The sequence below is a fragment of the Thermobia domestica genome, chromosome 13 (genome assembly GCF_964235325.1).
Source record: "Thermobia domestica chromosome 13, izTheDome1.hap1.1, whole genome shotgun sequence".
Taxonomy (NCBI): domain Eukaryota; kingdom Metazoa; phylum Arthropoda; class Insecta; order Zygentoma; family Lepismatidae; genus Thermobia; species Thermobia domestica.
Window position 1 is genome coordinate 153,733,063 of NC_137466.1, and position 20,941 is coordinate 153,754,003.

Genomic DNA, 20,941 nt, shown 5'->3' on the forward strand with positions numbered 1-20,941 from the left:
ACATCGAGTGAAAATCGTAATAAAACATACTGCCTTTGCTTTTCTTTCTTTCCACTTCGAACACTGTGTATACATCAGTATAAGTTCTGTCTTAATAGGCGGCATGGTATTTGTATGAAAAGCTACTCATGAGGATTTCCAATCACCCATATTTTTATTACAACGTAATGAGATCCATCCATTGACATACGTTTCGTCTTTAAACATTTTTTCCCGTTAAATGCTAATAATGTTGAAGAATTAGTAGCAGTGGTATTTATTTACCAAAGGATTAGCTTTTTTGTTAGTTTATGGTAGGATGGGAGATTCTGTTTTATTTATCCAACTTAAATAAGCGCAGCTACTGTATCAGTAAAGCAGGAAGAGATGGCCAGTTTTCCTTTGTGGTTCAAAAGAATATATAGAAAATCCAGATACAAACTGAGTAAAGGAATAACAGATAGAAAATTTGGATAAGGAATATTGAGTAATTTATAGTTCCTGAGGTTTTCTTTAAGGCATTGACTAAGGTTTTTCTGATATATGGTTCTTCGTCCTTGTAATGTCAAGAAACTAGATTATTTACAGAGAAAATTGTTTAAATAAACCTCTGCACAGTATAGTTTTATATACTCTAATTTGAACCTTCTTTTAGACTTCCAAACTATGCTATGCATAAGTGTCGGAGGGCTTATAGAACGGGTTTGTCCTCTTTTGACAGGTATCAAAACAAAAACGGTAAGAGATATCGAGATGCAGTTTTTTGGAATCGATTCAGTGTCCCAAGAATAGATTCCGCTTATCCATTAATCCTATAATCAAACCGGAAGTTGTTCACATTAACGATTTCCGGTTCCAACGTTCATCACCATAGAACGAAAAGCGTAACAAATAGCTAGAAGCGCTTTTTGCAAACGATTTAGCGTGTCAAGGAAACGGACTATAACATACTACCATCCCGAACATACTACCAGAACCGGAAATGGTTCAAATTTAATATTACTTCCCGTTTAATACTGATTTTCACAGAGCAAAACAGTAAGACAAATCGAGATGCGGTTTTTTCGTTGTTCCAAGAATAGGTTCCGCCTTTTCCATTAATCTTCTATTCAAACCCCAAGTGTTTCGAATTAACGATTTCCGGTTTGAACTTTGATCGGCATAGAACAGAAATCGTAATATATAGCGACAAGCAGTTTTCTACAGTCGATTCAGGATGTCAATAGAACATACCATCACAACCTGCAATATTCTACTAAAAGTGAAGGTGGTTAAAATTTACTACTATTACCGGCTTCAATACTGATTTCCGTAGAGCAAAAACGGAAGCAGAAATTGAGATGCAGTTTTTTGTAATCGATTCAGCTTCCCAAGAGTAGGTTCTCCCTTAACTATATATTCAATCCGGAATTGGCTCAGATTAAGGATTTCCGGTTTCAACCTTTATAGCCATACGAAAACAGTAAGGCGTAGCGAATAATGTTTTTTTCGATATGGATTCAGCGTCCAAGGAACAAGTTCTATCTTCAATTTTATTAATCTATTGCAAACAGAAGTTATAGATGTATTATTTCAAGTTTCAGGGCTGAATTCCCATAGTTTGGAAGTCTACCGTAGTTTTATACTGTGAAATTCACGTGTTACAGTTTTTTCTTTCTTTCCTCTGACATTTATAACATCACAGACCAAATAAAATCCAGTTCGTCTTTGCGTTACAAAAAATTTCCATTGTATTTGAAATTCTAGTGAATTTCTCTCATTTCGTGTTAATAATCTTGGTTTCTTTCTGCACAAATATATGTGATAGATCAGGCCATTGCTAATATTCTTGTTATGACGTACCGAAACTTTTTCTTGTGAAGTTAAAAGTGTCTGAATTGAATATAATGAAAAGTGTCTGAATTGAATATAATGAAAAGTGTCTGAATTGAATATAATGAAAATAAATCAAAGGAACACACTATTCAATAAATTCAAAAGGTACTCCCTCTTTTGCTCCTCTGAAATATTGTAGATTGTTGTAAAAAAACTATATTGAGCACTGAATTTTTGCTGTTAGCATTGTCAAGACTTAAGGCATAATATTTAGTAGGGATAGAGTGTATGAAAATTAAATGTTAATATAATTTTTAAAACAATCTATAATAATTTGAAGGAACAAAAGAAGTGTCTTTTGGTGTTACTGATAAGATTGCTTTCCAAGCGTTGTACATTACAATGAACAAACCGTTGTTGAATTAATTTCGGGAAATCGCTTATTAAGAAATTCATTTAATAACATTAATAATTTTGATATAAAAGACCTCCCGCGAAATTAAATATCGCGCATGGTTCCAAGGTTAATTTTTGGTGCCTTCCCAGAGGTTCAAAACCAGCATCTTCACTCAATTGGGAATTACTTCAATTGGCTAATTGAGATTATAGAAAACTAGAAGTAACAAGGATAGGAGCGAATATGTTGGCTTAACATAACGAAGAAAAAAAGAAAAAGCTACCTGACCAACTATTGCAGTTCGTGGATTGTAAAACCAGGGAAGTAGTTGAGCTGTAGTTTTGACATAAGAAGCAGAATAGTACCAAAAAGTGTAAGTTTTTCTGAAGTCTTTCAATGATTTTTCAGACCAGCGCCAACTTACGAAACTGCAACAACTCGGGAATTTTACAACGGAAGGACAGAAACAGTGAGATCTTGTACTCTGGAAGCCATGGAATGGGTTCACGCTATGCTGGATGGAAGCAGCAGTGTACGTTTTACATTGGGCTACTACTATTACAGTGTTTTCGTGTATTTTAAATGATTGCTGAGAGTTTTTATTTTTTTTTTATTTTTTATTTTTTTTTTGCCTAATAGTTATCGTTGATAAAGATATTAAAATGAAGAATGTTTTTGTCTTTTTCGATTGATAATTTCATAATGTATAGTTAAGGACTTTATAAAATGTTAATTTCATAATTTGAATGATTCATAAAAGTATGTTCTGATTAACAGAAAAGGTGGTAGATAAAATCTGTCAATGGAATTTAGCTCTTAATAGTAAAATATTTCCTTAGAAGGAAAGTTAGTCTTTAAAGTTAAATATCTAGTATTGTGTTAAATATATTTAATGAGTTAAATGTTTTAATCTCCTAACAGAAATTGGGCGCTAGAAAGTTTTTTTTTTTTTTTTTTTGTATAATTTTCGTTATTTTAATAATTACAACACGCGGATGTGGGAGGAAAATAATAACGGTATACATTGATTCAGTTGATCAGTTGCCAGTAGTGTTTGAGGATTTTCTCCCTTCAAATGCTACTTTTATACTGAAACTGGTAATGTTTCGTTTTTATTTGTTACATAAAAACAATGAAATAATTAATCTATGTGCAAAAATGAACGGTGCCGTCAAATTAATAAATATTAACAGTTACACTGTTCCAGAACTATTAACGAGGACGTGTTATACAAAGAATAGTGTTCGTTGAAATCGTACGATTTTGTTATTGTATATATAAACATCATGGAAAACCTACTGAAAGCGCTCTCTCTCTCTCTCTCTCTCTCTCTCTCTCTCTATATATATATATATATATATATATATATATATATATATATAGAGAGAGAGAGAGAGAGAGAGAGAGAGAGAGAGAGCGCTCCATGATGTTTATCAGATTTCTAGTCTTAGAGTGGAATTTCGAATAACTGTCACTTTTTTCTTCTTCCTTGATTGCCTACAGACGCTATAATTCACTTTCTGAGTTCTCCCAAGGATTAACTTTCTGGCAAAGCATTTTCTTCTGTCTGTCAAAATCTGTCAATGAAAAAAAAAAAAAAAAAAAAAAGAGAGAATTATTCGAAATTCCACATCTTAAATGATCCCGAGAACGCTTGGAACTGAATGGAGTGTATTTCCTAACGATGAACAAATTTGGTAGTAAATGTAGCCGGAAGATTGACCTTATTTATGAGAGCCCGTGGGTTGAAAATTAATAGTGCTTATTTGAAGCATTCTTATGTTAATATTACATTTAACGCTAATATAATTCCAATAAAATTAACATCAGAACAAATAAAAATTAACGAACGAGTAATCTACACGTGCACTAAAGTTATATGTACTATTCCAGAGTAACTACTGTACTGCATTTTGCCATAGCGGTAAAACAACCAGTGAGTGCTGCCAACATTACAGATACAAAACGAACAAGATCGCACCCTAAAAGCTATATTCAAGTTTCGATTAACTACGTAACCTAACCAACCAGTCAGGAATTAAAAGGAAAGAAACTGCTGCAGAAATGTAGCATATTAAATAGGAAACAAGAATACAACATACTAGAAATTTTTGGCTCTAAAGTTGGAACTATCAACACTCATTGCAGGGGAGGAGAAACATGTGACATAAAAATTTAAAGTTTTCATGGGCTTAATGCATTTATATCTAGATGTATATAATAGTAAGAAGATGTTTTTACCTTCTATGTGTTTAAAGCTTTAATCATGTATCATTCCAGAGCTCCCTCGTGGCTATGCGGTTAGCGTACGCATCTTTGGCGTGGGAGACCCGGTTTCGATTCTTGGCGGGTGGTCGTGTGGTTCGGATTCCATGGTGGTCATGTGGATCGGACGTGTAGGTCTATAGCCTCACTGCTAAAATCAAATTAATATTAAGAACACTTCAAGAAAAAATAAGTAGGTTTTATCAGTTTCTGTTTTAAACATTAAGGGTTATATCGAAGACATAGAAGGCAATTCAAGGTATGCTAACTTCAAGATAAGAGTTTCTAACTTCTTTTAAACCAGCAAGTCGAAGATGAATTCAGGAATTTTAGAAGTCGAAGTTAATCGAGGAGGAGGGAAATATAAACGCACTGAAGATAAAGATAACTTTTTACAATTATATAGTTTTAGAAACAAGTGACAGTTACATAGCATTAGATTTTTTCTCATATTGACAACGTTACTGAACTTTAAAAAAAAAAAAATCACCCTATCTGCTAACTTCCTCTCTCGTTATTAAAACCCATACTTCGTGTTTTGTTCAAGCAACCCAAGCAGAAAATACTTTTAATTTCCTGTCCTCTTTTTCGAAAGTGAATGAATTTAAAAAAAAGCAAATTTGAATTATGAATTATATTTAGAGAAATAAAAATGACACTTAGAAGCAAATCATAAGAAAATAAACATTATTTTCAATGGCGGTAACGCAAACCTGCTAATCATATGAGCTGCTGCTACCTTATTTTAATATACCAAGTTACTGTATCCTTGCGCTTTTCTCTGCATCAAATTTCACAGAATTGCTAAGTGATGTAAGCCACAAACCTTAAAATAAACTGTGCAGATTGCCGAGAGTTAAATTATAAATAAAATACCGCTATTTGTGCTATTATTTTGCATTTATTTATATTATACAATTTTCATTATATTAGCTGCTGTATTTCTATTAATTTATTCTTCTTTTTGTAACAGAAATCCAAACGAAAAGAACTGCTAGTTGCAGCAATTGAGAAACACAACACACTAATGAAAGAATCGAAAAAGAATGCAGGCTGTGATCGACATTTATTTGGACTGCAGTGTCTAGCCATGGAAAGCGGTCTTCAGTTGCCTGAATTGTATACAGATGCAGCGTGGGAGAAGAGGTATTTTTTTTCCTAATTATTCGCGATAATGAGTTTTAGTCAATCTTTTTCCAAATTTATATTTAAAAATGCGGAAACGTCTAAAAGAATTGATTTATGTAATACGAGTACTACTTCATTTTTAAAACATGATCTCCAATGTCTATGAAAAAAAAAAAAAGAAAAAAAAAGTGGGTTGGAAATTTTCCGTATTAAGCAGTGAACTGCAACTTATATTCATTTCAACTTCATTTATAATGAGCGAACGTTGTAACATTTACAAAATTGAAATGAAATGCAATCTTTTTAACATTCCAGGACTATGTCATTTAGGCTAAAGGAGACAGATGAATATGAATGATTATAAGAATGGTGGTGAATAATTGTAATGAGCATGTGGAAGGAAACGGGATAGCTGAGAGAAAACCCACAAATACTATGTTGCTCACTACAAACTCGCATGGTTTGGGATCTAACCAGCGATCTCTCGCACCTGAGGTGATTACCACTGAACCACCTTGTTCTCTGTAAAATTGGCAGTTTTGCCCTATAATTAAGCGATACGAAGAAGTCGAATGCCGTGACAGCGTACCTGGCTTCTTTTTCTTTTTTTCTGTTTTGCGAGGCGAATACTGGCATGACACCTTGAAATATGAGATCTTGTCGGCTTTTCTCTGAAATTCCGCGTTTCAACTTTACCTGAAACTTCGCTTCTGATTGAAACAGTGATTAGAAATCAAGAAAACAACTGATTTTTTCGTATTCAATATCTTCGAGCTGGAGAATGTAGTAGTGTTAGATAAACTCGATTGTTGTTTCCTGCAATGCATACAGTGTGATTACTCAAACTCGTGGCTCAGTACATGTAGTCAGAACAGCGTAAGATCCACCGCAACAGTGAAAATACGTATGTTTGGGCTTGCGAACGGACTGTGTATGTAGTGGTTAGGTAGCGGCATATTACAATTGGTTATCAACCCCCCCCCCCCCCGACACACACACACAAACCCTTTTTTCTACATATTACAGAAATCAAAGAACAAAATTAAATATTTCTCTATATAATTTTCTACTAAATACAAAACTAATTCATGTTTCTGAGATGGCCTTCACCCTTGACAAAGTTCGTGGTTTGAAGGCATATTCTTTAACAATGAGGAGCATATCAAAAACTCAAATAATTTTACTAAGGAATATTTTCTAAATATAGTTCACACACAGACAAAACAAAATATTTGCCTCAATAATTAAAACCTACGGATGACATTACACAAGAAAAGGGCTGGTCGGTGATCTTATATCTCTTGAAGACAGTGACAAGTGGGTGGCTAAACATTTTATAACTATGACATTTGACTTATTAACAATTTGTAAGTGGTGGCTTATGTCCTTGAAGCAGTTTTACTACTAGTTGGTTTAATTTGTAATTTTACTATACTAAGTAATTATACAGAGAAATTATTTTAATTTCTGCAACATTTTGAGGAAGGAGCGGGGGACTAATGAATATCCTAAATCCGAAAACCCGGGTTCAATTCATACCCAGTCGCACTTTTTCAGTCTTTTGTCAATGATTGAAATAATTTTATGGAAAGATCATCGAGTTTGGACTGATGTGATTGCATTTCGTTTCATTTGTTACAAGTGCTTCACTAACTGTTTAATTAATTATAATTACTGAACGTTTAATTTTCGCTAGAAATAAAACTTAAAAATCTGAACCCTGGGTTTCCAGAAATTAACAGTTTCAGATACAATGTATACACGTTTATTTAATATATTTTGCCAATATAACATGAGTGTGATATTTTGTAACGAATTTTTGCATATTTTCAAGTTGAATTCTGTAACCTAAAAACGTTGAAGCAGCACTTTTTCTAAAGATCCCTACATACAGTCCATTGTAACAAATAGTATGTTTGGTAGATGCAATCGAACGAATATTGAAGAATTTCTTACTTAAGAAAAAACGAAAGTGAAATTATTTGCATAAAGAAATTCGACAGCAAATCCAAATTGTGTGTTGTATTTGGTGAAAATATAATGTGTGTGTTAAGTGGTGTATTTATTTAATTTTTCAGTGGTGGGAATGGTAATTTCATTCTGTCTACAAGTTTAAGCGGGTATACTAAACGAGGTGGTGGTGTTGCTCCAATGTGTCTGAACGGATATGGAGTATTCTACAACATCATTGAAGACGCGTAAGTTATTTATTTATCGCTACCAGTTTCGCTTGTGTAGAATATAGTCATTTTTAGTATTAAGTTAATACTTGACAATAAGATAGGAAAATTATACCATAAACTATGAAAAGTATTCGTAAATGTTCCAATATTTCTATCTCGGCTTGTTAGTTATGATAGTCTACTATTTTTCAATAACTGTATTGAAGGATGGCTATTGATTTTAGGTTAAAACGTGTAGTAAAATGAAGAAAAATTCTACACTAACCTCTGAAAAGAAAGTTAAACTGTGATAGAATTGTAATAGTTTTACATATCGCTAATCGGCTGTTAATAGTAATATATCAAATCAGTGTGCTTGTACAGATATCATTTTTTGGAACCAACACTAAACACCCTTATAAAATTGTCAAGCAACAACATTGTCTAAAAGGTCTGTATCAGGATTTAATACTGATTTTCTTATTTTGGTAAGAAAAGTTTCGAAAACAGTATTTGTTTTATTAGTTTTCCTAAATACTATGCACTATAACATTCTTGATCTCGTGTAAACTCTAAAATAGATAGTTTACTATCGCTAAGCTGAGAATCAAAAGAACTCGTATAGAAGTCGGAAAGAAACGCAATTTTTTCTTGCCATAAATTTTAAAAATAATAAAACCAACACACGCATACAATGTAACTATATGTCTTATTTAGTTTTCAAAGTAAGAACTGACATTCTCGAGACATTTCGTTCAGTGTGGTTCTAGTTTTACTGCACTTTGTCTATAAAAACCGTTTTATGACGGTAACCACCTTCAGACGATGTACTGAGCTGCTTCAGAAGAATCAAATGGTTACCGCTCATGAATCGTTTCAGGAGAACAAAGAGTTATAAATCTGAAGAATCCAACCACCAGGAGTCTGGGCGATGCTGTGCACTGCCCAGACAAATTGAACAATTTCGGGACAAATGTATTGCGTAATAAGGAGGTGAGTGTTTCTTGTGAAGCAGTTGAATATGTGAAACATGTTTGTCAGAGGTTTTTCACGAAGGGAAAAACGCATTTTTATAACAATGCAGTGAACTTGCCATATTGGACTTCTTCGTTTCAGAAGTGTATAGGAATACGTAGGACTCATCTTCTATCATATACTCCAGAAAGCCATGTCCTTAGTGTGCGTAACAGCATTCCCTAGCCCTTCTGATCGTCTGCTTCTAGAGCACTCATTACATTTATTTATCGAAATGTGCTGTGTGGTATGAATTGCTTGGCTTGTGTGCTATTGTTTTCAGATGGATCGGCTCCGTCGGTCATTTCAAATCGCTTTCTAGGTTTCTAGTAGTGGTTGATCTTTCAGTGCTTATAGGTCGACTGGAAAGAGGCAAATCATTATGTTTACTCGACCTTCAAAGAACTTTTTCCACCTGGCGATGTGGTTCAAACATTTCTGTTGTTTCTGAGTTTTAGTATGGAGTTTTCGGCTTAGCCAATAAAAATCTGAGTGTACACTCATGTCCAAAATTATTGTCGCATGTCTATAAATTTTTGTTGTAGGAATATAATTTGATAACGAATTCGCCCGGTATTTCTTATAATGTTAATATGTGTATAATCGGCGAAGACATGTATGTGGCAAATTTCATGTCAAAAGAGCAGTAAATAAGAACAATAAAACTTTTTGTAAAGCAGTAAATAAAACTTTTTTTTGTCCATTTAGCAACATTTTGTTTTACTCATTCTAATATCCATATGTATAATTCTTTTTCTGTGAAATTTACCACAAATATACATTTCACGATTATACACATAATACCAGTATCAAAAGTACCCTGCAAAATCATTATCAAATTATATTCCTACAAGAAGACAGTTATAGATATGCGACAATCATTTTGGACATGAGTGTACCTCATAGACGACACCGACACATAGACGACACGAGTGCACCTCAAAATCACGAGATATTTTTGTGGCATGATCCAGCTATTGTCCAAGTGAACTTTCAACTAGTTTCTTACCAGCTTCCAACTTGGTACTTAAAAACATTGTATGTTCATAAGATTTCGTAACATTCATCTTCTGAAATTACTACAGAAGCAGAAAATATGTTTAGTTAATTATTGTATTTTGAAATGTAATGAAGATTATCGTAAAGTCAGTTGTCTGTAAGGTAGGTATACATCTGTAAGATGTTCTGATAAATCTAAAATAATGACATTTTTACTTTTATTATCTCTATAATGCAGTAATTTATTGTTGTGAGCATGTTTACACAAATATATCAATTCTAAATCTATGTGGCCTGTGTGATCGTAATTTATCGTATATTGAATGACCAAAAGAAATACAGGCATATGGATAAAGAAACAGGATAGAAGTACTAAAAGTAAAAATACCGCTGACTTACACTAAATGAAAATTGTTGAAATATTAAAAGAAAACTATAACAAAACGTAAATGTTTTTACCAATTCAAGAAAACCAGCACTAAATCTTGAGACAGGTTTTAAACAATATTTATAATTGCTTGCCATTTTTGCTTCAGTGAAATGTGTTCCAAAATTCGTTATCATGCTGCTTAACACATCCATTTGATACCACTGTAAAGAGTCTGTTATCAGAATTCCCCCGTTATCGCTATCACGACTGATCTCAGTCTGCGTTTATGGATTTAATTTTTTTTCTATTTGTGTAATAAAATAAAAGCTGAGATAAAATGCAGTTATACATTAACAGTAAATAAAAACTTTCACACATTAACACATTCTAAAGACACTAAATCTGTATTTATACATGTAAACAGTCGTGTAATTCAAATGGAATGGATAATCTTGTTTGACAATAAAGAAAATAAAATGGTTGAACGAATTGATTGATATGAAAGCTATACAATCATACTTGGAGAATATGCAAGTGTCATTAACGAATCAGTTATTTTCATCTCTTCTGTGAATTGGTAGCTTATCAATATATCTTCTATGTTACAGAATTCAGTTCTACATTTTCGTATGGAGGCAGAGTGTGGAGACGAGTGCAGCTAAGTTTTTTAATGCGTTGGAACAATCATTTCTAGAGATGCAGGAAGTGCTAGAGGAGGCAAATAAGTCGAAGTTGTAACATAAAATAGCTTAGTTAATACTACTCAATCATCACATATGCCATGTGTGTTAATGTGAATGCTTTGTCGAGTTTGTAGGTATTTCATATACAGTGTATGCATCACATCAGGCTGAGTATACACACATCTTGGTTTTTCTATACATGGATCGTGATTTTATCATTCTAAATCTGTGTATTTGTCAAAAATTGCTTAAGGAACTTTTCAATATTAGAACTTAGTTTCACATTATTGGTTATATGCCTCAGAAGTTTAGTATGATAATTATAGTGGTTTAACATGAATTTTAATCCATCCCAAGTAATATGTATATTTTTTTATAATATGAGTGATATTAAGTAGAATTAAAGGAACATTAATATTGTTAAAGGTTTATCGGAATATTGTCCAAAATCAATGATGGTAACTTACTCTTTATAGCATAAGTATCTCTATAAACATAATATCTGGTGACAACATGGTAAAGTTTATTTAACAGTAGTCTAAATTTGCACATATTTTAAAGACGTTTTAATATCCTTAGTCTGGACAACTGGGATTGTAAATTTTTACATAGTCTGTGTAAGGCCTCTTAAACAAACGGTGAATGCACAGGACTAATTGGCTATTTTTTCAGTGAGTTGTGAAACTTGAAACGTGGTTACTATTCTCTAGATTCGTGGTTATAGCATAGAGCCGACGATTTCTGGAATATATTTTGTTCCTGAATTTGATATTTGTGAAGGGAAACGAATATAAGTTACGTATTAAGATTTAATGTTGAACAGGTATTATCAGATGTAAACATTAAGATTACACACTTTCTTTGGTTAACAACCGACTTCTCCATACAGGCTGCATTCATAAAGTAAAATAAAATGAAAGCGTTCATTGCACGGTAATTGCATGAAGTACCATCATCTTGAAGATTTGACGTTGAACAGACGAAACACACTTTTAAAAGATTTTTCAGAGTATCAAAAATGTAAGAATTAATAGGAACATGCAAAATTCGCAATTCTTCGCTGCCAGAAGATGGGTTTGTCTATGAAATATATTGTAAATGATAATTAACGAAGTATCTGCCCTTAGAGACCGTGAAGCTGTGAACGTCGAGAATCAGTGTTCAATTTTTTTTTTAAATAATATGAAATGAGTGAAAGCACATCATGTAAAGGGTAATAAAATATATAGTTTTTGACACTTGTATTTCCAGTAGTTTGTGTTTTATTAGCCAAAGAAATTACAATCCTGTTGACATAGTTTTTGTAGCCATATACTATTCTTCTGTTGACAAAGAAGGTAGTACTTCTAAACAAAATATGCTTTATTTACATGTTATAATTTCGTTATTGTATAGTATTATAGAGGTTTATTTTTGTTGAATTATATATATTGTTTATTTTTAGAACTACATTGACATTAATGGTCCTCGTTTTTAGCATATTAAAAAAAAATGGCTTTAGGTAATAAGATAGTCGTAGCTCTCTCACAAACTATGACTCGAATTTTTGTAGGTAAGCATTGTTTTGATTCGGAATAGTTACGTATGTCTAATTCTTTTTTTGTTACGTTGCTTCTCAAATATACTGCAAAACTAAAAATATTTATGTAATAATTTCTGTCGAAGTGAAGTACATAGTAGTTAATGATTGGATTGCTGAATCTTTTAGCTTATTTGTGTAAGTAGATAAAAACGAGTAGTGCATATTTTGGTTTTGTATGGACAGATACATTTAAAAAAAATACGGTTTACCTTGAAGAAGCACTTTTTATAAAGTTTTTTTTTTTTTTTATGTAAATAGCGCAAGGAACGCTATATTTATTAAACTTTTTCTTTCCAAGGAGGACACTGTGAACAAAAGGATACGTTCATATTTTTTTCTTGTAAATCTGTGTTGTTTCTTAATGTTTCAAGTTATATATTTTATTTTAAGCTCTTCTACTGTTAACTTAAGCTTATTCTTCAATGTGATGCCATCAATTTTCACTGAGGTGCTGTGCAGATAGATCAGCTTAGATTTTACTTGCTTGTCTCCACGAGCTTAAGAACGTAATCGTTAGCTGACCGTTCAAGTTAAATAAATTATGTAGTTTTTACATCTCTGGTTTGCGTGTCTTTTCAATATAGCAGTAATGAAATAATGAAGTTAGGTGGACTAAAATACTGAGATTTTATGTATTTACATAAGTTCGTTGTTGGTAATTTGCTTCACTTAATTTTCGGACAACCACTGCGTCCGTCGACGAGTTAATAAAATTAATATAACTACATTCGTCACTTCTTTGTAGAAGTACAATTATATATAAGTAAAGTAACACGTAAGTAAAGGACCACTCTTGAAAATCTAGAGTAGATTGTAAAGTATTTTAGCAAATTAAACTTTGGCGTAACATTTTAATATTCAGTACATTTTAATATTCTCTATGTATCTATCAATATCTTATGTATTATCATTCCACTTACGAGTGCTGTAAGTGCTTCGCAACGCATCTTTTCATTAAATTCTATTGAGCATATTGTAGCCATTTTATATTACAAAGGCAAAATCATAGCTCATATTAAGTTTCGTTGTAATTCACTAAATAATGTTCATTCTTCGCCATTTTTGTTCGTAATATAGATACTATATACTAATTGAATCGGTTATTATTGAAAGGGGATATGTGTCATTTAAATCAATGTAGCATACACTTATTAACAATGAGCGATTCAATTATGGACTCTGTTGTTATAAGACTACATAAAATAGGATGCTTATTACGGCTGCCATATTGTGCTTTTCCGTTTTAAACATCCTGCATGTTAAAGAAGCAATAATATTGATAGTGATTGTATTCATATACTTAACTTATTCATTGCATGACTTTCGAAACCCAAAGGCTCATCGCTGTATATATTTGATGTAGTTTATGTAATTAATATGGCACAAGACACAGTTGCGGTAACAAATGAACATAGTAAATATAACTTGTATTTATATAATCGAAAATGGCCTAAACATACATCTAATACTTAATCAATTCAAATCTAGCTACTATGTGATAAATCATTATGGTATTATTATTCTTGTTAAATGTTATTTCTTACAACTTCATTGTTTATGTAATTTGAATATTTGTAGTTCTTGGTGTTTGTATATATTTGTACTATAATACATTGTCCAATAACATCGTATGAAGCTATTATTCTTTTCTGTTTTTAAGTTTTTCACCCAAAGGTCTTCCAGTCGTGAAATAAGTTAATGGGAAGTTTGTATGTATAATCACTCAAAAATGTATTTTCTTTCTCTTGTTTTCTGATAATTTACGTAGTTGTGTCGGTTTCAATACATTGTTTCTACAAATTAAAGGGAAACTCAGTTTTAATCCATATCTTGGATAGTTACCGTTACTTTTGTTAGAGGGAAGTAGGTTAACTCCTTTTATGGGGCGTACCTCTGCCGCTTTGAACAAAGAGAAAAATAAATTGCGCTAGATGACAGAACTATGCAAACACAGACAGACCCAACAAATTGCTTCTCCCGACGGACTCCACGAGGGCAAATAAATATTTTTTTTTTATTAAGCGCGTCTGTAGTTAGTAGTTAACCTAAGAAAGGATCCTCGACGTAAGACTGGGAATGTGTGGTTGGTCTAGATTAGGATTAAGTATTATATTTCTGAGTTTTCGGCATCTACTGTCATTTTAGCCCGTCAGGCATGGGGAAATCAGACTATTCGGCGAATTAGGGAAGCGGCCTGGGACCATTACGTTAGGTATTATCCCAGCATCTGCCTGGTGGGAATGTGGAAAACCCAGGAAAAAGCTTACGTAGGATAGCTGGCCTGAAAAAAGCTTCTACTTTCTTCGACCGAGTGTGTCCACCGGGAATCGAACCCGAGACCGTTCTCCCCAACGGCAAGAGAGTTAGTGATTAAACTACGCGGGGCCACTTGGCTGGTTCAGATTTGATTTTGATTTTGAGATTGCACGCTTAAACAAAGATTGCAAATGGAAGAGGAGTTTGAAGAGATGGTGTCTCTCGCCAACATCATTTAATCTATCAATAGAAAAGATAGTGAAAAGGAGCGTTTCGGACATAATCAGGACGGCATTTCGGTAGGAGGAAGAATGATTAGATGTATACGGTTTGGAGATGATATGGCACTTGTGGCAGAATCTGAAAATAAATTCAACAAGATGTTAGGAAACTTGAGGAAGGGCTGTGAAGAATATGGAATAAGAATAAATGTTAGAAAGACGAAAACTATGGTGATTGAAACGAAGAGGTCGGTGTCAAATATAGAAATAGGAGGGAGAAAATAAAATAGGTAACTAGTTTTTGACACCTGGGTGGCATTATTAGAGATGATATGAAGTACGAATGTGAAATAAAATCAAGGATAGAAATAGCGAAAGAAGCCTGTAGGAGGAAGAAAAGCCTGTTTTGTGGACCTTGGATAAAGAGTTGAAAAAAAAAAAAAACTCATAAAATGCTTCGTGTGGAATATTGTGCTGTATAGGGCAGCATGGACGTTGCGCAAAAATGATGAAAAACGATTGGAAGCTTTTGAAGCGTGGCTGTGGAGAAGAATTAATTGGGTCGTGCGAAATAAGAATGAGAAGATCTTAGAAATGGCGAGGGAGAAAACAACAGTTTTAGATATTATTGAGAAAAGGAAGAAAGATCTACGGAGATCAGTATTGAAACTGGAAGTAATAGTAAATTTTGACCGCTTCCGGTTTTGGTCGAGTGGGGTGTATAGTCATGATATGTTGTCTTAAGACGAATCGTTTGCAACAAAACCGCTTCTCGCTGTCTGTTACATTTTTTTTTTTTTTCTGTGGTGATAAACGTTGAAATCGGAAATTACTAATTTTAACCACTTCCGATTTGAATAGAGCTTCAACGGAGGAAATAAAATCTTGTGACTTATAATCGTTTGCAACAAAACTGCTTCTCCTATCTATTACTATTTTTGTTATGTCGAAATAAACGCTGAAACCGGATTTTGCTAATTTGATCCACTTCTGGCTTCAACGAAGGAAATAAAACCTATTCTTGGTACCCTGAATCGAATGCAAAAAAGCATCTTGATAGCATTTATTGTATTTGCTCTACGGAAATCAGTATTATAACCGGAAGTAATAGTAAGTTTGAATCACTTCCGATTTTAGTATAGTGTTGTGGATAATATGATACGTTATCTTGAGACGCTTAATCGTCGGCAAAAAAATAGCTTCTCACCACCAGTTACAGTTTTGTTCTATAGCGATAAACGTTGAAATCAGAAATGGATAATTTGAACCACTTACAGTTTGAATTGAGCTTCAATGGAGGAGACAGAACCTATTCTTGGGACGCTGAAACGGTTGCAAGAATCTGCCTTTGATATCTATTACAGTTTTTGGTCTACGGAAATCAGTATTGAAACCCGAAGTAGTAGACATTTGAATCACTTTCAGTTTTGGTAAAGTGTTGTGGATAGTCATGGTATCTTTTGAGACGCTGATTTTTTTTTTTTTTTTTTTTTTTTTTTTTTTTTTTTTTAACGCTATCTATTCCCATTTTCGTTCTTTGGCGATAATTGTTGAAATCGAAAATGGCTAATTTGAACCACTTCCAATTCCAATAAAGGGTTGACAGAAACGATGAAACCCATTCTTTGGACGCTCAATTCATTCATTCGTAAAAGAAACGTTTTTCGATATCTCTTACTGATTTTGTTCTGATACTTCAACAGACAGACGAACGGAAAAAGTCGTTCTATAAGACCTCTGACACTTATGCATAAGTCTAATAATAATGCAAAGGTTGATTCATTTCTATTGAGCCAAATTTGAATGTGCCACTTACCTAGAAAATGCTGTGTTTCCACCACCGGTTATGTTCAATCTACAGACCACGTCTACTGACTTTTGCTCGGCATCGGAGTTTCCATTGCAGGAGACTGCGCTGCAGCTGGACTATGAATATTGCATCCCACTCCTCTTTACAGGATTTCCACAGGTTGGAGACTGCGTATTCGACGATGAAACAGGAGCCGTTTGAAAACTCCGAAAGCACAATGGTACATCGGAATTGGCATCTGGACTTGACAGGATGTCAGAGAAGGGAATTTTCTTAATTCCAGTTTTCTGTTTCTTACTGCGATAGAATTCAAGCGATGTCTTTGCCGTGTGGCTGAATGCTTTGTCTTGTTTCAGTTCAACCTGGTTCACGTCTTGTTACTGAGATTTCATGCTATACAATTTCAATCAGGATATGACTCTGGAAGTACGTAGCATTGATTCTGACGTTTCGCCCCACCTTTCGGAGACGCAGTTATCCCCTGCACGAGAAATTGGCCACAATCATGAACTTTTTTGGGAAACTCTCTACGACTGGTGGAAGAACGGGCTTCGGCTTTTGGCGTCAACAAGTCTCTATGTAACGGCACGAACTTTACTACAGTCTGTAGCTGCGGTGGCTCAGTGGTAGAGCATTCACGTTTGGTGCATGGGGTTCTTGGTTCGATCCCAGATCGCGCCAAGTAAGCTTTGTGGTGAACAAACACCGTGTATGGGGGTTTTATTGGGGTTCTCTCGTTTCTTCCCACTTTCTTCATTCAACTATTTCATTCATTTCTCATCACCACCATTTCCTTTAGCCTAGCCGGCATAACTGTGGGACGTAAAACTTAAGATTTAGATTTTTTTTACTACACTCTGCGAGGTAAATCAACATCTCATGAAGGGTAACAAGAAACTTCCACCGATCACCCGAGATGATGTTCGTATAGCCTCCTGCAGTTCCTTTTCGCTCAGCCACATGACATGGCTTCACGGCGTACACACTGCTCTTGCGAACAACCGTGAGGCGTAAATCTCTGTGAATGGTGCGATTGGTTGTCACCTACGATGCGCATCGCCGTAAATTTAGCATCGGAAAGGGCCAGAATGAACCTCTTCCAGAATTTGTTCAATTCAGTGTCATTAAACTACGCTTGACTACAGTGCTCCACTGCGTAACTAACGAGACACTGTTGCTTGCCTTGTATCGATCTCACGACGATGGGTTACGTATGCGCAATAGAGTTTCTCAATTTCAATGAATCAACCTCTGTATACATACAAAGCAAATCAGATCCGTTGTAAGACAGTTCTATCTTAACAATATTACACAAATAAAAAAATGAATAAATGAAAAACACTTACTGGATTTAATTTTAAATTTATTACTCTTACTACTACATTTAAAAATAAGTATTTTTAATAATGTTCATACATTCACAGCCGGAATACAACTTAACTTAGATTTAAGCTGATATACATGAATAATTCTCAAATTTCCAACACATACGCATAAAATAAATACATAAATAAAAAAGTACGATTTGTAATAATGTTTATACGAAACTGATGACACAAAATTATAACACAGAGAAAATGTTCTTCTGTAAGTTGAGTGTTATAAGCAAGGAAATTGAACTTAGCAGCTCGATAAGGAAAATTAGAATTGACCTTGCTAGAATTAACAATTGTTAAAAAGAGTGTATCTTTGTTTTAATAAAATTAAAAATTATTAATTGTAACAGGTATCTATGTAGAATAACAGAAACTTACATTTAATTATTTTCCCAATTACAGGGTAATGGTAGAAATAAAAAAATGTATTAAGTCTAATTAGAAATAATAATATATTTCGATATAATAAAATTAAATTAATTTCTTGAAAAGCTAAAAATAGACGAAGTGCGAAGAGGAATTCAAACATCTCTTTAAATAAGAGTTACAACATTTAAGACCTTAAAAACAGGTTTACTTTATACAATATTAATAAAATGTATTTCTTTAATTAACAAATGAGACAGACACTGGTAAAAGTCTTGCTCTGAGTGTTTAAACAAAATGTATTTCCTTAACTAACAAACGAGACAGATACTGGTAAAAGTCTTGCTCTTGAGTGTTTAAACAAAATGTATTTCCTTAACTAACTGACGAAACAGACACTGGTAAAAGTCTTGCTTTGAGTGTTTAAACAAAATGTATTTCCTTAACTAACTGACGAAACAGACACTGGTAAAAGTCTTGCTCCGAGTGTTTAATTGTATTCAAAACAGTTAAGAACTGCATTTCTCATAAGCAGTAACAGTATAACTTCTTAAATCGAAAGTAATGTAACAATTAATAATATACAAAAAAGAATTATGATGTAGTACTTGACAAATACTCAAAAAAACTTGAAAACTCCACCACCACCAGTAGAGGAACCAAATTGGAAAGCAAAGCCATCGTCATTATTCCTGTCATTGTTGTTATTTGGACTTGCAGAATCTTCATCACCGAAAAATGAGCTCATGCATAATTGATTTGAGCCTCCGCTGAAGGATTGTGGAAATCCTGAGAAACTAAAGTTGTCTGCGAAACCTAAAAATACATTGCATTAAGCTTTAAAATGGACGCTGTTGCAACAATCCCTACGTCTTGTTTGAACTTGAATAAACCACAATCAGCAGAACATGATTTTCTACAGCATTAATATTTAAAAATAACTTTTACTATTACAGTATAGTTCCGAAAACTCGGCCTAATGTAGACCGAAGGGTGGCCGAGTTTGTAAAAATGCCAGGTTATCAGGAATGGGGTTAAAAAAGAAAAAGTACGAGTATTTCTTCAGAAAATACAGTACTATACTTGTATGTATTGACTGCTTGAGAATACAACAGAAAATAAACTGCCGAATTACACTCAAACAAAGGAAAAGTACGTACTTTATGAAAGCATAGAGGCGGCTTTACTATACATGAAAATGAAAATTAATGAATACGCACTGTACAGTAATTTACCTGATACGACAGACCTCAGAAAATACTTGAACGGGTCTGCGCGCGGGGTTTTTTCGCCCTGCCAGGGTGTCGTCGAGTTATCAGGAGTGCCGAGTTTTAGGACTTTACTGTATTCTACTATTTCTACTTCAAGATACGATGTATTTTATGACCTGTAGACAAGGTTTGTTGCTTTGAGAAACAGACCCCAGTACGCATAGTTAAAGAAGAAGCAATCAGAAAAGATTCGTGACTTTATCAGAAAATTGACCTTCTGTGTTTTATATCCTTATGCAACACCGAGCTTATAAAGGTCAGGACCTATTAACGTGGGTTCCATATATCCGGTGCAATTGGTGGTCATCATGGAAGATCAACCCTCGGAGTATAGGCCGTTTCCCACCACACTATCTCGCCTTCAAGACAGTTGAATCATAAGACTACAGTAGCGGTCCTGGCTTAATTTCTTAAGGTACGATGAAGCGCAAAATATTAAATATGTGGCAACTCCACTCATGTTTGGGCTTACTTGTATTTGTGAACTCAGCATTAGTTCGCTTCGGAACAAGAAGAGACGACCAGTACGGCATATACAATGTAAAATACTTTCAATTTTATGCTCAAACACATTCGAAAAGGTTAGGTGCGGGTTTCTAAAGCAATACATATATACATAGTTAATGTAATTGATATTAAGTGGATAAATTTAATAAATTTCTTGTCTCTTACTGTTGCCAAATATTAATATTTGTGTGTGTATGTGTTGGGGCGGTAGGATAGGGGTACGGAATAACTATCATTTTGAATTATTGCAGCTTCAGACTGCTGTATCGTGTTGGATCTCATTTTACCTCCCCTTCCTCAATATCAATAACTTAATTCACACACTGTGCGAGGCTATATAGCAGGAGACTTATAGTTAAAGTGGGATCCGAACCACCGTAGTGCGTTCCCAGCGAGAATCGAACCCGAAACATCATGCATCAAACCAGGCGCGCCGAACACTACATCAGAAATGATGGCATAAGCGTTTTACACTGAAGATACTATCAACACTTCTATATAGACGTGTGTAAAAATACCCCCCCTCTCTTCATATCAAACCATAAAGAGAGCACTATTCTCTGGTCTGATTTAGCAGTTGTCCATTATGCCAAGCAAGCTACACGGTAGTTTCAAAGCAAAACCAACACGCCTACTGTGTCACAACTCAAATCCACTGAAAGCCAGTAAAACGTATTTGCGAAAGAGTGGAAAGACTGCTATATCCCTACATAGTATTTAAAAAATGTGGCCTTATTTAT

The 20,941-nt window shown here is 33.9% G+C and overlaps 2 protein-coding genes across 6 annotated transcripts in view; one reads left to right on the forward strand and one right to left on the reverse strand.

Annotated features, from left to right (window-relative positions):
• The window catches only part of CROT (Carnitine O-octanoyltransferase), a 72,136-nt gene extending 58,111 nt beyond the window's left edge, over positions 1–14,025 (forward strand). Inside the window, exons 9-12 of the mRNA XM_081736693.1 lie at positions 2,600–2,723; positions 5,430–5,602; positions 7,663–7,782; positions 10,738–14,025. Coding sequence (XP_081592819.1) covers positions 2,600–2,723; positions 5,430–5,602; positions 7,663–7,782; positions 10,738–10,867 — 547 coding nt within the window. The 3' untranslated portion in view covers positions 10,868–14,025. The remainder of the gene's footprint in view (positions 1–2,599; positions 2,724–5,429; positions 5,603–7,662; positions 7,783–10,737) is intronic.
• Positions 14,026–18,027: 4,002 nt separating this feature from the next.
• The window catches only part of LOC145668645 (uncharacterized), a 65,666-nt gene continuing 62,752 nt past the window's right edge, over positions 18,028–20,941 (reverse strand). For all 5 annotated transcript variants that reach the window (XM_081736699.1, XM_081736696.1, XM_081736698.1 and 2 more), the window contains exon 14: positions 18,028–19,239. In XM_081736699.1, coding sequence (XP_081592825.1) covers positions 19,043–19,239 — 197 coding nt within the window. In that variant the 3' untranslated portion in view covers positions 18,028–19,042. The remainder of the gene's footprint in view (positions 19,240–20,941) is intronic.